At 48.6% G+C, this 17,154-nt stretch overlaps 1 protein-coding gene across 1 annotated transcript in view; it reads right to left on the bottom strand.

The window, feature by feature from the left end:
* The window catches only part of USP46 (ubiquitin specific peptidase 46), a 72,373-nt gene that overhangs the window by 17,330 nt on the left and 37,889 nt on the right, over positions 1-17,154 (bottom strand). Inside the window, exons 3-4 of the mRNA XM_075544347.1 lie at positions 16,191-16,404; positions 13,254-13,483 (exon numbers count right to left, since the gene is read on the bottom strand). Coding sequence (XP_075400462.1) covers positions 13,254-13,483; positions 16,191-16,404 — 444 coding nt within the window. The remainder of the gene's footprint in view (positions 1-13,253; positions 13,484-16,190; positions 16,405-17,154) is intronic.

Below are 17,154 nucleotides of genomic sequence, written 5' to 3'. Positions count from 1 at the left end.
GAGGAGGTCTGGCAATCTGCTTCCAAAAGGGAGGAGCTTGAGACACCCCCCCCCCCAGCTGCTCAACCCCCTTGGGGCTGCTGTAAGCGGGAATCAAACAGGCAATCACTAACAGCAACAACAAAACTCAGAGCTCTTTGAAATGAGGACAAACACTGCAAGATGAAAAGGAGGTGCTGCGACTCACAGAACACCTCATGAGTGCCCCAGCATGAGTGCACCTGCTAAACAGCCTCGGTCAAATACAAAGGGCCCCACACAAGGACGGACGAGCACTCCATTCACCTGCAATGGCCAGAAACCACAAATCTACAGAGAGACCAGTGGTTGCCTGGGGCTCTTACTGGTACAATGGAAATGTTCTCAAACTCGATTATGCTGATAGTTGCATAATTCAGTAAATAACTACAAGATCATCAAATGGGTGAATCTTACAGGATGTAAATTATACCATAGCCAAGTTGTTTCTAAAAGCTTTTAAAAAAATCTCATAAAACAAACTAACAGAACTAGTGAGGGAAACAAGAGAATTCCAGTCATAGCTGAAATTTTAAAACTCCCTCCCTCCCCACTCCATCCTTCACCTTTCTTCCTCTCTGAAAATCTAGGCAACCAAAAATAAAAATAACATAAAAACAGAAAGTCACCCTAGCTTATCTGAGTAATTCAATCAACCACCTTGGCTTAACAGCTAAGAAAATACTAGGTCTGTCAGTAGGGTACTCGGGTGGTCTAGTGGGTCATGAGCTGGGCTGCTAACCACCACGTCAGCAGTTTGAAACCACCAGCCCCTGCAAGAGTGAAAGGTGAGGCTTTCTACTCCCATAAAGATTTATAGCCTAGGAAACTCAAGGGGCAATTCTACCCAGCCTTACAGGGTTACTAGGAGGCAAAAATCAGCTCAATGACAGTGATTTTTACACCTCCCAACTAAAAATATACCTTCTTTTGAATTCAGCAGTTCTCAGCAAAGGAACTTAGGTTTGCAGAGGACATCTGGAGACAGGTGTGGTTGTTACAATGGGGCGGGAGGGCGGGGACGACGTAGAGATGCTGTTGGCATCTGATAGGTCAGAGCCATACACGCTACTTAAGGTCCTACAGGGCAAAGGACGGTACCCACAACAAAGAATCATCTCGGCCAAAACGACAACCGTTCCAAGGTTACTGGGCCCTGGCTTTACAAGTGTTCGAGGTATATTTGCCAGGATAAACCAGGAAATACGTCTCAATACATTTTTAAAGACTGACATCCGGCAGACGGCCTTTCCTTAGCACAGGAGAATTAAATGAGAGAACAGTCATTTTAAGATACCTAGAAAGGAAAGAAAGAAAGAGAAGCAAATGCAGGGCTGCATCACTTACTATCCACTTGGGCAAAATCTGACCCCACATACGTCCACAGTCCCACAAGACTGGCTGCTGTTGTTGTTAAAGCAGCGGCTCTCTCTGTTTCTCATTTTCCCTTCGTCACTTGAAAGACCCTGAGCCCATCCCCAAGCAGGACTAGACTGCCACAGGGACAGACACAGGCCGGTGAGGAGGGCACATGGCTCTGGGTGCCAGGCCTCAGGCTGGGTGCAGTCGGCAGGCCTGGGCCCCTCTGCTCCCTGCCCACTCATCGCCTCTCCTCCTTTCCCTCAGCCCCCAGGCCTCGCCACCCTCAGCAACAGCACGGTGGCAGCAATGAGGGCAAAGGGAAGCAGCCTCCCATACATCCCACCCTCACCCAACATCCCAATCACATCACGTCCCATTTCAGGGAACAGATGATAAGTGGCACACGCCTGCACTTGGATTGTAAAGTACGTACTTCTACGGAATGCAGGTCAGGGAGGAAATCACAAAAGAAACTAGAAAATAACCAGAATGCTCACACAGCGTGAAGAAGGGAATCGATGCCGCAGAACAATCTGTGCCTTAGGCACTGAGACGATCCCGACTCATCGTGACCCTGCGGATGGAGCAGACCGGCCCCTGTTACTCTTTATGGGAGAACCTAGTGTGCGGTTGAAATTGTCGCTGAAAACACAGTAAAAGGTTACACATTCAAAAAACTGACGCAGCACGTCCACATGCTGTTTTGTGTAAAGTAAGTTGGGAAAATAAACACCTGTGTTCGTGTACACTGTCCTTTCCAAAAAGAAACGGTGGCTGAATAAGTTCATAAATAACCCAGGGAATAGGAAACACAAAGAGACGTTAAAAAAAAAAAGGTTGGGGAGAAATATCATTATCTTTTAACTCCATTGTCTCCCATGAACTTTTGGAAGCCCCTTTATAATCCATGAAGATGGAAAAGAAACAAACTTAGACCTTATTTTGAGCTAATGACAACTACAATCTGTAGGGCGCAGGGAACTCAGTGCTCAGTGGGAGATGTCCAGGCTCCATACGTGCACGGATCAGCACGAGAGCACGGTCCGTCCTTCTGTCTGCTTGCTGTAGCTGCTGTAGTCATAGGATCAAAATGATTCCCCGCACGGCTCAAAACAAACCCAAATTAGAGCCACCGAAGCGATCCAAACGCAGAGTGACCCTACAGGACAGCACACATCGGCCCCTGTGGGCTTCCCAGACTAAATCTTTACCGGAGCGGAAAGCCTCATCTTTCTTCCACAGAGCAGACGGTGGTTTCAATCTGCTGATCTTGAGGTCGGCGGCCCAACGCGTCACCCACTCCTCCACAAGGGCTCCTACTGCCTGGCACTAGGTGGCACCAAATAAGTATGAGCCACATGAGCGGAGAATAAAATGAAAGACTGAGCAAGTGGGTGCTATCTCAAATGTCAATGTGCCGTCAGAAGGGTAGAATTATGGACTATTTCCCTTTTTTATACATTTCCAGGCATAACTTAGGGGAGGGGGTGACAGGGACTTTTTTTTTTAACCTAAACAGTGCTCGTGGCTCATGGTAGCTCTCTCGGATAAGCAGTGGGCCACTAACTACAAGGTCGGTGGTTCAAACCCACCGGTCACTCCAGGAGTAAGATGAGGCAGTCTGTTCTTGCTCACATAAAGATTTATAGCCTCCGAATCCGCTCAGATGGCCACCAGGAGTGGCATCTACTTGGTGGCAGGGCGGGTTTGTGTTTATGTTGTTGTTGTTGTTGTTGTTCATCTAAATGGGCCTCCTCTGGGAGGAAATGAATAAACCACGCATCACTTAGGTGCGTGAAGAATTCACTCTTCCTATGTTCTAGGCAGAGTCAAAAGCATTGACCAACTGATCGATGTCAGTTGATTTAGAAGTGGGGAATTATTGGGGTGCTTTTTTTCCTCCACTTCTCCTAAGGAAGCTGCCAGAAAACAATCATTTCCTTCCCACTCACAAGGCTCTCATTCTGGACTAAGTGAGCACACAGCTCGTATCCAAGGAAACCTGTGTGTCTCCGGGACTCCAAACCGCTCAGCAAGCAGCAAGCAGAGGGCTACCTCCTCGTCACTTGTTTCACTCCTCCACGTTCCGGGCATGGAACTCCCCCCAAAGAAACTCTAGCTTAGAAAAGGCGGAAGAGATCCTGCTTGTTCTCTTTAAGCTGTAAGTTAATGAGAACTCAATGAATGGCACACTTTAATACACAGGATATACACATGCATCGTGAGTTTCTTAATTCTTAAATCACCATTTAAAGCGATTGACATACTCCAATATGCTTCTGAATCCCCAGCTGTCTTTCCAAGGTTCACACTCACTGCCATCACATCAAAACTCACGGGGGCAGTGCCGCTGTGTCTTATGGCCGGCCTGGAAAAAGGACATCAGCCAATCTAAATCCCTGGAATTCAGAATCTTCCCAATGGCTGAAGCGGGAATCGCCTGTCCACAACATCCAGCATCCTCCCCAGCTTTCTGTGGAGAGACCTCAGAAGCCGAGGATCCGTTTTAACGTCTATAAAACAAAATTAAAAGGAACCCCAGTAGTGTAGGGGGCTACATGTCGGGATGCGAACTGCAAGGTCACTAGTTTGAGACCGCCAGCCACTCTGAAGGAGACAGACGAGGCTCTCTCCTCCCTTGGTTTTCCAAAAAGCGAAAACAAACAGACTCACTGCACCAATTCGATGGTGACTCAGCAGAGCAGTGGAGAGCTACTGCCCTGTGGATCCTGAGACTCTACGAGAGAAAGCCTCATCGTTCTCCCTCGTGGGGCCTGGGGCTGTTGGCTTCTAATTGCACATAGCGCAGTTCTTTGCCTACTGTGTAACCACTACTTCACCTGGGCTCCTTCCTCCGCTTAAAGGTTTGCAACCTTTCAACCTTACAGCACACTTCTGTCTTATCAGGTCACTCTGAGTCAGAATGCACTAAATGGCAGTTTGTGTGTGTGTGTGGGGGCTGTTTAAAATTGGTACTGTTAAAAGTAATTAAAACTCAAAGAAATTGAAATATAAAGTTTATTCTAAGTAGCTATCCTATTGTCCTATATGCATCCCCCCCCCCCCCAAAAAAAACCTCTCATTGAGTTAATTCCTACTCAAAGCAATCCGACAGGACAGCGTGGAACTGCTGCACGGGCTCCTGAGACGGCCACTCTCTGCGGCAGTAGAGAGCCTCACCTTCCTCCAGTGGAGCATCTGGCATCTGCTGGCTGTGCATATAGGGAGGCCATTCCGATTCTTTAAAAAATAAAGTCAAAGTCAGGGGCTGGTTACCATGAGGGTTCAAAAAGGGAGAGGCAGGAGGACAGGAGAGATGACGATCGGTGATCGGCTTATCTGAGTATGGTTGACTGGACACCCGACCTCCCTTTTTGAATGACATCAGCTGACAACAGGTGAAGCGCTGGTCTCAGCCTTCCACCCACTTGCAGTCTGGTGCTACCTTTGGAAATGTACATCCTGTAAGCATGGCATACATAATATAGACCAGGCAGTCCTTAGACCATGGGCTACTTCACGGTTTAAAATGGGCACAGTGTGTCCGAATAAGATCCTTTCACCACACTTCATCAGTCGGTAGGCTGAGCAAATACTCTGATAAACTGCACAGCACAGATGAAGAAGAATGCAGCATCAGAACTGGAAGAAGGCGCGATCATAGCCTTCGGGGCGCAGATAACACGAGCTTGCTCGCTGAACAGGAGAAGCACTTGAAGCACTTACGGGGGACAGTCAAGGACGACCGGAACACACACCCTCCCCCACCGTCACGTGAGCAGCCTCATAATGAATACCAAAAGGCCCAAATGGCCATGAAGCCCACTGCACCCGGGTCCACGCCGGCTCCACGGAAGCGCTGTCAAGGAGTCAAACAGCACATTCCATTTGGCAGATTTGCTGGTAAGATGTTGTTGTTTTAGCGTTAAAACAAATAGAACCAGACCCAAAGTTGTCACTTTGAAGACTAAGGTGAGCCTGAGGCAAACCATGGCATTTCCGACAGCCTCACACGCATGTGAAAGCCGGACCGTAAACAAGGAAGCCCGGGAGAACCGAGGCACGTCACAATTACAGGGCTGACCACGCATCGTGAGTTCACCACAGCCAGAAGTATGAACCCAAGTGGCCGGGAAGTAGGATTCACCCAGTCAGCATGCTCCTTGGAAACAAGGGTGGAGAGGCCTGGTCATCTCATGCATTCTGGAGACTCCAGTCTCTGAAGAAGGACATCATGCTCTGTAAAGTAGAGGGTCAGCCACAACAAAAAAGGGAGACCCTAAATGAGACAAGACTGACACACCAGTGACAGCAAATGGCTCGAATGAACAACAGCTGGGAGGCGGCCGGGACTGGGCAGCGTTTTGTTCTCTTGTACACAGCGTTCCCCAGAGAGTTGGAGTCAACTCAATGCCACCCAGCAGCACGAAGAAGTCTAGCTTAACCAGGAAAGAAAAAAGAACTTTGGGTTTAAAATAAAAACACTGGTTTGTGGACTCTGCTTCATGCAGCCTACAATGAATGCTGCTGGGTCAGGATTTTTTTTTTATCATTAACATTCAGTTTCATACGTATGAAAAACCTGAAAATCAAAGCAAGCTGCTTGTCATTCATGTGTCTGCTTGACAGTACTGACTGAAGTAATTCTTGAGTTGGTTCGGTCAGGACGCCTGCATCAGGCCATCCCACCATTATGTGCGAAGACCGGGGTCACTGGTCAGAAGCAATGTAGTAAAACGCCATGGGGAGGGATGCAACATTCCGGAGTCCGTGACTGGAGGGGCTGTCAGAAGCGTGATGGTCAGTAAAAGCAAATCCAGGCTCAGAACGTGTCCCTGGGAAGACGCACTGCTCCCTCTTCCAGGGTGGGAACAGTCCAAGTCCATCCGTCAGACACCATGGAGCCAGCTGGTCTTCCTGGCAGGTGTCAAGGTGTCACGTCTGCTGTTGGCAGGCCGTCATGCACCTGTGGCAGTAAGCGCAGGAGCCTGGGTGAGGGGATAGCCCTGCTGTACAGCCCAACAACAGCCACAATCCGAAAATAAAAACAACGCAATTCTCTCAACAACCATTTGACTCCAGTAACAGATATCAATGTGCCTTGAAGGCACTGAGAAGCACCCAAACGCACAAATGTTGCAGAGCAAAAACACAGCTTCGTGGATAAGGGGGTAGGAGTGGGAATTAAAGCAACAGCAAAGTGAAGCTCCCTCTGGCCCAGCAGACCTTATGAACTGAGCGAGCGAGTGAGCGAAGCAAGCAATGGCAATGCAGTAACTTAATAAGGTCCCTTATGCCGGTCTTTGTTGACACAATGATTGGGTGAACTATTCAAATAAGATACTCGAGGGTCCACTACAGAGAGTGAGCAGCTTGCTAAGGTACATTAACATGGAACATGTGATGAAAAACGTCACCGTCAACCTGACTGGCCTCTGGTTTTCAGTAGTAACCTTCCATGTTGTGGCCTGACATCACCATCCCTCCTCCTGTGGCGTGCTGTCAAGCCTTGCCTCTGAGCCTGTGGCTCTATGTGGAAGGGAGTGGTCCTTGTGTTAATGAAGCAGGATTCGGTGAGGATGTATCTTCAGTCACCACCTTACTAGAGAGTGGGACTCCAGTCACCACCCTTTAAGCCATGCCCTTGCTTGAGTCACCATTTATCCTACAAGAGGAGGAGATCTGACTGCCACCAAGACAGAAGGGCCAGGAGCAGAGCTTATTGTTTGGATCCCCGTGCTGAGAGCCTCCTAAGACCTTGGAGAGTGAGCTAGTGGTGTCACCAGAGACGGTGAGAGGCAGAGGCGGCAAGAAGAGCAGAGGTGGCAGCAGAGGCAGGAGACTGGCAGAAGATGGCCCCTAGGCTTTCTGGCCCAGTAAGTGTGAAAACCCAGTGCCTTTAAGCAGAAGGCCTGCTAGCAGAGCAGGCGGTACCTCTAGGCACCAGAAGGCTGAATAGGTCAAAGTCCTGTGGAGTTCAGGAGAGCTGAGTGCCTTCAGGCTCAAGCTCATGGGTGGAGTAGGGTGCCTCTGGATACAATTAGCAGTGCTGAAAGACCTTTATAATACTTGCCCAAGCAGGGCAAAGGTCTCAACTATCAGGGGCAGAAGGGCTGGAGAGTCTCACCTGCAGGAATGGCTGAGAAGGGGCCATTCAGGCCAAAGAACTGTATCCTCATTTGTTACAGATCTTGAATTGTAACCTGTTACTTCCCAATAACCCCCACACTCCTGAGTATAGATTGTGTGTGGTTTTGTAACAAATTACGGAGCCCAGCAGAGAAGTAGAGAGTGTTTGGGAAGGGAGTGCTGATGTCAGAAATGGTAAAAAAAGGTTTGGTCAGAGGGGCTACATCTGAGTCAGCCTCACAGGCATCAGCCCTTAGGCTGCTGGTCTCCACCGTCCCTCCTCCTTGTGAAGTCAGAGAAGGCCAGACACCCCAGCCGTGTCACTTTCCCAATCACCCAGGGAAGACACCCCAGCCCCAATTCTGAAGCGCCTTTGCCAAGGTTATCCCCTTACAGTTCTCTCAGTCCATCAACTACAGAATGAAGTCGTTGGTCTCCATAAATCCCCCAGCTTTTGTAAAAGTAACATTTACGAAAGTTGAGAACCAGAGGAAAAAAAGAAAAGAAAAATCATCACTGTCTGAAAGCTTGAGGTTTGCACACAAGGATTCCCACAATTGCAGGAAGCTGGGGCAGAGGTGGCTCCAAGGGCAAGGCCGCCCCAGTGGACCCGGCAAAGGGTCATCACTTTTGGCGGCTTCTCACACTGGGTCTCAGGATTCTCACAGAAGTGCTACCAGAGGGCGGCGGTGCCCTGGACCTCAGAGGACTTTCCTAAGAGGCCCAGGCTTCTCACCCTGGGACTGAACACTTCCACTCTACGCCCTCAATGTTTTAAAACAGTGAGCCTGTAGGCTGTGGCTTTTCTTGGAAAGTACAGAGCTTTCTAAAAAGCAGAGCTTCTAAAAATGGAAATGTTGGGAGATTGGATTCCCTCTCCCTGGCCAGGTTCCGGGGGTGGACGGTGATGTGATGCCAGGCGTCATATGAGGGAGTTGGGCACTGGCAGTCAGAGAGGGTGAGAAGTGGCCGGGATTCCAGCCAGTGTCGGGATAGAAGAAAATGGAGGTAATCATTCAAAGTACTCCAGAGAAGGAAATATTCGTGTTTGAAATGATCTACTCCTCTCTGGGGAGGGCCGCAAGTTGGGTTTTCACCATCAGGAATTAGACCATCAAAATCGTGCCTTTGAATCATGGCCTTGGCAAAGAATAGAGAAAGTGCTGTCGACTGCCAGAAGAACAAACAGTCTGTCTGGAGGAAGTGCAACCAGAATGTTACTTAGAAGCAAGAATGGTGAGTCTTTGGCTCACATTATTTTGGACGTGTTGTCAAGAGAGACCGGTCCCCGGAGAAGACTATCAGCTTGGCAAAGTAAAAGGGCAGCAAAGAGTGGAAGACCCTGAACAAGGCGGACCGACACAGCGGCTACAATGGCTCATATGGAACAGCTGTGAGGACGGGGCGAACTGGACGGTGTTCCTTCTGTTGTGCAAAAGGTCAATAGCCAAAGCTGCCATCACCAACCACCACTAACCACAAAGATGCCCCCATAGGGTCTCACTGACTCCCACACCCCAAGTCAAATGGTTGGTTGGAAGCCCATTAGAACGACCTTGCCAGCATCGTTCCGAAGTCTGTGGGGAGGAATCTTTGAGCACGGGTTTCCCAGCCATGGTAGCCCTTCGGGGAAGTCAACAGGGTAACAGCATTGTCAAGATAAAAAGTTGAGGACACACAGTTTGAATAGCCTTGGCCCAGCTGACCTGTTCAGGGAAAACCTGGATGCTACAAACGTGGCTGAGTCTAACTTCCAAGGCTTCCTGAAAATCCCCACAAGAGCACCGCACGATGGGTTTATTCCCAGTGCTAATTTCAGAGATAGCCGCAGGGATGAGAGCAGCTGGGAAACCCGGTGCAGGTTTCCTGGCAACAAGAGCTCCCGATGATGCCCCATTGTTCTGGTTCCTGGTTCATTCGCTCACAGAGAACACAGAACCTCTTCTTCGAAATGCTCATTATGATTCCAATTATATAGCTAATTGCCCATTTTGCTATTAATGTTTCTCCTCTACTGCTACAAATGACAGGAAGGCAGCCCCCTTCCTGCATCTTCCATGTCCCATACCGTCACTCAGCAGATGAGGCTGAAAAGCCTGTTGGTTGAATTAAAGGATCCTTGCCCCGGCATACATCCAATCCACTAAAGGCAGGCAGCTGGGAGACGAGGGCCACGACAAGGATGTAGATCAACAAGGGAGTTCACACATATGCTGGATGTGTAAACCGCACAACCGCTTTGGAGATGTGACACTATCTAATAAGGTTAATGATGAACACCACCCATTTGAACTAATGAGTCTCTCTCATATGTGGGTGTGACGACATACACACACCTATACAAGGGAGCTTCAAAAAAGTTTATGGAAAAAGGCCATCACCTTTCAATTCCACTGCTCCAGGAACTTTTTGAAGCCCCTCGTATCTGTCCACCTTGAAAGGACTGGGTTGATAGGCACCAGAGCATATGTATTAGGATGGCCACCGCAACATCATTCAGAAAGGCTCGCGATTGGAAATGATGTGGTGAAGCACTGGTACTCTTAAATAAAATGCGAAGAAACGAGTATATTTTAAATTTTAAGCAGGGGAATAGCATGGGGAAGAAAAAGCAGAGAATCCGGGAGGAAGTTCTCCATCATCCTAGCAGTTTACCTGAGGCTGCCCAGGGAGCGCTGATGGCTGATGGAAGGGGAAAGGTGGGGCTGACCGGAGAAGACCACGAGAAGTGAAGGGTTTAAGGAGGCACCACAGACAAGACTGGTGACCCAAGAGAGGAGAGATTCTGTACGGATAGTAGCCAAGGAGCCCCTCCCCTATCGAGGGGGACATTAAAAATTGCAACTCTACCCATTTAATGTTGACAAAATAACCCTATTTTTTCATTTTTTTTCTTTTTTTCTTTTTAAAGTACAAGGGATTATTTTGAAAATAAAGTCAGTATCAAAATGAATTTAAAAACTGGTGTTTTGAGAATGATGATGGCAACATATGTATGAATTTTCTGGGCACAATTGATGTATGCATGGATTGTGATAAGATTTGACCCCTAATAAAATGATTAATAAAAAAGCTTGCAATACATTGAAACACATGAAATGTTCAAAGCCGCTGAGGTTCATTACAAACAGTAACAAGGCAACCATAAACCACAACAAAAAGTGGGAAAGTATACAAGGAAGAGAGAGGAAGAGCTGAGGCCTTGGAATGACGGGGTTGGCAAGGCACACGGAATGCCCCATGGGGCTGCCAGAAGAATGAAGTGGCCGTGTGGGCAGCAACATACCCAGAATGCTCCTGGGCAGCGAGACGGTGAGACTCGTCCCATGTACAGTATACGTGTTATCAGCTTGGATAAGAACATGGAGGTGGCAAAGTAGAACGGTGGTTCTCAACCTGTGGGTCCCGACCTCTTTGGGGGCCGAATGACCCTTTAATTGGGGATGCCCAATTTGTAACAGTAGCAAAATGACAGTGATGAAGTAGCAATGACAATAATGTTAGGGTTGGGGGTCACCACCACATGAGGAACTGTGTGAAAGGGTCAAGGCATTAGGAAGGTTGAGAGCCACTGAAGTTCAAGATCATCCCAAAAGGGGAAGACCCTCAATGAGATAGATGGACTGTGTCTGCAACAGTAGGCTCAACTATCAGGAGGGTGACACAGTGTGTCATTCTGTTATCCAAAGGGCCACCGTGGGTCGCAACAAACTCACAGCACCTACCAACAACCAAATATAAAGACAACAAGGAAGACCATGGAGACACATGCCCAGCGTATGATAGGTGTTCACACAATGAGAATGTTTCCAGGATGCGGTGAGTTCTACAGGACAAGTCATTTCTTTAACAAACGGCCAGAAAACGGGGGGGGAGGACCTACAGATGATGACACATACTGACTGACTAAATGCAATGTGTGGGCATTTGAGGATGCTTGCGTGGTTGTTTGCTCCTGATAGGAGACAACGTTTAAAACAATACACATTTATACACAGGAATTCCAAAAGTTTATGGGAAAATTCTATTACCTTAAGATTCTAAAGCCCCCTCGCATGTATCTATGCGTGTGTGCATGCATGTGTATGCCATGACAGAGAAATCTGAGCATGTGACTTAAAGGAACTATTTAGAGTGGTGATGGTACTGTACTTACATTTTTTTTAAAAAGCCTTTTGTCCTGTGGAGACATGGAACAAAGGAATGAAAGCCTAACAGTGAACACTAAGCTGGATTGGGGATGAGGGGGCAGGAAAAAAGGAGACAGCCAGCGAGGGAGGGCCGAGGTGTTAATAAGGCGTCCTTGACAACCCTGCGGAGGGGAGGGGCTGAGTAACAGACTGGAACACTAGCCTCGCCATTTTTGCTTTTGCTTGACAATAAAGCAGGGGGGCGGGGGAACAGGGCAAGACAGGTGGGAGGGCCACTGAATAGATAAAAGATAAGCATGTACAGGAAACGTTGGGCAGGATAGAAGTCAAAATGTTCAAAGCAGTATCACTGAACGAATGTGGTCACATTTTTTGAAACACAGCAAATTTATCACCCTGGGTTAGGAGATTACTGGTCATTTCTGCTCTCTTTTCTCTTGGCTGCGTTTGCTAAATTTTTTTCTACCATTAACAGATGAGAATGTTGAATCAAAAATCGTCTAAGAGGATGGAAGCAAGACCAAGAACCAAGACCTCCCACCATACACAGATGCTGATGGGCAGGTTCACATTTCTTAACCAGTTCTGGGTCACGGATCCTTTGCAGAAGGCGCCGAGAATTATTTCTCTTCCCCAGAAGAGTCCACCATCCTACGGAATTTGGTACACGAAGCCAGGAGGGCCGGAGAAGCCACAGACCTCCGCATTGTTAGGAAGTAACAACGGTGAGCATTGACGCGGCTGTGAGGCAGAATCCACTCAACGGCAGTGGGTTTTCACTAACTACCGAGTGCGTTTCTTTGCTAAGTGCTTTCACATGCCGACTCACTGAATCCTCTGAGCTAGAACTCTCATCTACCCCACGTTACACAGAGAAGAAGGCTAACAGAGAGGTTGTAATTTGCCCAGAGTCCCAGAGACAGCACACAAAAACGCAGCCAACTGACTCCGGAGAGGAACGCATACGGTAACACTCAGAGTTTCAGTTAAAAATGCTGATGACAACAAATGTACAAATGTGCTTGACACAACGGATGGATGTATGGATTGTGATAAGAGTTGTTCGAGCCCCCAATAAAATGATTTAAAATTAAATTTAATTAAAAATTAATAAAAATACCAAACATAGTTCAATATAGGGATTCCCCCCAAATCACCGACGGGCCCTGGGGACACTAGCATTTTGCATATATCTGCCAACCGAAAGGCTCAGCCAGTGGCTCCACGGAATAAAGGCCTGGCTTCCATATAGATTACAGCCAAGAAAATCCCATGGAGCATTGCTCCTATGTAAGCTACACCTGGCCTTGCCAGGCGCTGACATGAAGGCAGTGGGGTGGGCGGTGAAAATTACCCATGGTGCAACGCAAAGAGGGCTCTGCAGATCCGCCCTCCTCTGCGCTCTGCTTCTGCCAGCTGGCGCATCTTAGATGGGCACACACTTCCAAAAGTTCGCGTCTGAGTCTCATCTAATAGACCTGAGCTGCTCCACCTATTGCAGGTAGCGGCGAAGGCCCCACATTGCACTCACACGCAACGCAGCCCCGCGCAAACACAGACTTTGAGGCAAACGGAAGCCCTCCTCATGCTTACAGTTTCACAGTTCAAGCACCGCGTCTCATTGGTGAGCGTCCCCTGGAAAATTTCGTGGACCCAGGTGAGCTCGGGCTTATTGTTCTCCGCTGGCTCGTTCATGTTGCCGTTTTTCAATTTCCCGTTTTGCTTTTCCTGTTTCTTCTCTTCCTGCAGGATGTCCGCAATCGTGTTTAGCAAATAATTTAAAAACTCGTGAGCATCCTGCTGCATGTAGTTATCAAAGAGATCTGGAAAGGAGAAGGTCATAATTTCAACCTCTGCTTCTCGAGAGCACAAGGACCTGCTCATATTTTTCACACAGAAAGGGTGGATGGGTGGTAGATATAAACGCATTCACCTCTTAATATGAAGCTTCAACAATTGAGCTTTACAAGCAGTCTTAAGTGTTTCCATTTGCTGCCACCCACCAAGAAGGGCATTCCCATCATCTCCCTGGTTCATCAACTCTATATGAATCAGTGCTCACTGCCATCGAGGCCAGGCAGATTCACGGCGGGCCCCTAAGCCCAGGCAGGAACTACCTCCCCCTGTGAGATTCTGAGATTGTAACTCTTTACAGGAGTAGAATGGTCCATCTTTCTCCCTAGAAGCAGCTGATGGTCTCATACTATACCAAGTATACTAATATGAATTAGTAGTAAGCGATATATGACCCTTTATATGTACATATACATATATACCTTTATTGTATGCCATGATAAAGGCCTGGAGCCTGGCTTCCATAAAGATTACCGCCAAGAAAACCCCATGGAGCATTGCTACTCTGTAAGCTACACCGGAGGGTGCCAGGAGTTGGCATGAAGGCAGTGGGGTAGGCAGTGAAGACTATCAAACAGAGAAAGCTATGAGGTTTTTTGGACTGTTTGGAAATTAGAACTAAGCCAACTGGATATACTCCCTGATAAATGATCCATTTTTCAGCCGATGTCAACCACCAGTGTTCAATTATTCATCTTGGAAGTTATCCAGAGACACTGGGGTCTCCTGCCTCCGATCATGTTAATCCCCGGACAAGCCTGGAGGCAGCATTGCCGAAACCCGTAAGAGAGATGAGGGCATGAAGATGGGGCCACCGGGGGGTGGGGAGTGTCTGAAACTAAAGACAGACGGTTCCAGATGCTGAGGGCTGTTCCCCGCCATCAGGACCACCAGTCTATAGTGGGCTGTGGCATAATTAATCACGTTCACAACTAGACTGGAGAGCCGTGCTGCCTGCGTGGCTCCAATTATTTTTATCTGGGTATGCATAAACTATCACAACCACAGAAGACAGCAATCAAATTAAACGAGCGTTTCTAAAACAAACATCTGATTAACTGTGCCCGTCTGTGGGAATAAGCACGAATCTAACAAAAACACAAGTTGTCACATGAAATATGATTTCTATAGCCCCCCAAAATAATCAGTAACATCTCTGGATTGACACACCTACCTTCTGTAGCCCCACTCCTACCCACCACCACTCCCATAAAAGCAGAGTGGGGGACACACAGAAAATTCAGGTCACAACAGAGTTTTATCCTATAAATTTTATCAATTTGTTATCTTTCCATTCTCTTAGGCAAATTAAAATCAGGAGCATTATTTTGAAATCGGCAGAGGCTCTGATTAGATAATAAGCACTTGCTAACATCGCTTATGACAAGTTTATGAAATGGTGCTATTTTATTCCACTATTGCACCAACCTATTTATTCCAATCAGTGTCCGCCTTGGGCACTCCCCATCCTACCCACCACCCGACAATGGTCCTGCCCAGAAGCGACTCCTCCCCAGTGTGGGGCTTCGGGAGGAGCCTTCCAGAATGGGCTGAGAAAGCAGTTTTAAAACCCAGTTCTTATCTACTTTTGTTTATGTCTATTGCGGAAGAAGGGCTGGTAGATTTTGTTCTGCTTTGAAATGCTATTTGAATAGGTGAACATAGTTATCCTTCCTTTAAAAACTGACACTGCCACAGTGCCCGAAAGATAGCACACACTGGCCAAGACCTACAAGGCCACGCAACACACAAGAGTGCATCCTGCTGGAAACGGTTCGTCAGGACCTCTAGTAGCTAGTGGGTTATGCTTTGTACAGCTAACTGCAAGGTCAGCAGTTCAAATCCACCCTGTGCCATAATAAGGTGGCTATCATTCCAAATGGCCTTGATGGCAGTGAATTTGAGTTTATTGGTTCATCAGTGATGACAAATGCACCACAGGATTGCAAAAGCCCAAACCAAACGTGTTGTCCATCTTGACTGGAGCAGACAGCCTCCTCTGCCTCTCAAAGGAGCAGCTGGTGGGCTTGAACCACCAAATGTGAGGTCAGCAGCCCACCACTTACCTGACAGGGCCGCCAGGACTCTCTACAGCAATGGTTCTCAACCTGTGGGTCACGACCCCTTTGGGGGTCAAACTTCACAGGGGTCATCATTTGGGGTTGTCCAATTCATAACAGAAGCAAACTGACAGTGATGAAGTAGCAATGACAATAATGTTATGGTTGGGGGTCAGCACCACATGAGGAACTGTATGAAAGGGTCATGGCATGAGGAAGGTTGAGGACCACTGTTCTATGACTAGTCGTCATAAGAGAAACGGTGGGGTGCTCAAGAGGTTTGTAGGGACTCTGCTTCCTGAGCCAGTTCTCCATATCTGCTCTTCCAAACGAGTTTAAGAGGCTCTGGTGGCGTGGCAGCTAAAGCACCCCACTACGAACCAGAAAGTCAGTGGGTTGAGCCCACCAGCTGCACTGACGGAGACAAACATGGCATTCTGTCCCCCTCACGATGTACAGCCTCGGGAGCAGTTCCATTCTGTCCTATAGGGTCACCAAGAGTCAAAATGGACTCAAACAAGCAGACAACAGAATAAAACAAGGCACCTCCTCGGGCCCTGGCTGCCCAGAACACTGTCAGGCGTCCCATGCACCGCACCGCACCCTGGCCACTCACCGTTCTCTTTCCTCAGCCGGGAGATGAACTTCTTTGGTGGGATCACTCCAACCTTCTTCTTCTGCGTGGCAATGCTGTGGAAAAGGTCTGCCAGGCACGTCAACAGGTTTTCCTTCTTCTTTTGCTGGGCCTTGTATGCCAGCACATTCTCCCGGAACGGCCGGCAGAAGTAGAGCGCCTGGAGCACGGAGTTACAGTAGCACGTGTTTCCGAACTGCCAAAGAACAACAGGGATGGCTCAACGCCGGTGCGAGGATGGGGACCCTCAGGAAGCACGGCAGCGAGGCGACCGCCCTCTGCCAACTACCCTCAGCTCGCTGTCAGACACGAAGCGTGTCTGCTCTCTCAGCTCAGGCGACCGAAAACAAGAAGCAAAGTGGACTCGAGCCTGGGGACCCTGTCCCCTTCGAGGGGAAACAGTGCCGCCGCCGCTGCTGCTGCCTTTCCAGCTTGTCAAAGTGCCCGCCGCGTTGATCGAGTCTACTGGGCCTCGTGATGCTTTCAGATAAACGCCCGCAGAACGTGGAGACCCAGAGAAAGGCAGCTAGCTGGAGAAGATGCCACACGCGGGACACTGAAATGCAGCCGGGGGTGGAAATGAAAATCCAAATCAAAAGGAAGTCTGCCCCCGCCCCCCCCCCCCACGGGCTCAGCTGAACGAGAACTGGCTGTGGCAACCCTCCTTCTACAAAGTGTAGCAACACACACACACACACACACACACACACACACACACACACACACCACCAGCTTCAGACCCCGTCTCCTCTCTCATCTCAGGGCGGCAGAGGCAGAAAGGCCACCACACCCCTCAGCATCTTAGCTTCGACATCCCCTTCCATGTTGGCAGCTGGCGGCAACCCCGCCAGCCATGGACCACCCTGGTCTCAGCTTCCTGGTCTCAGATGAGGGCCAACATGAGCAACGATGGGTACCTCCACATGGTCCAAGACCCCCAGATGGA

Source organism: Tenrec ecaudatus, chromosome 3, assembly GCF_050624435.1.
Source record: "Tenrec ecaudatus isolate mTenEca1 chromosome 3, mTenEca1.hap1, whole genome shotgun sequence".
Lineage (NCBI taxonomy): Eukaryota > Metazoa > Chordata > Mammalia > Afrosoricida > Tenrecidae > Tenrec > Tenrec ecaudatus.
Note: the sequence above shows the minus strand (reverse complement) of the source record. Positions and strands in the feature narration are given on the sequence as shown.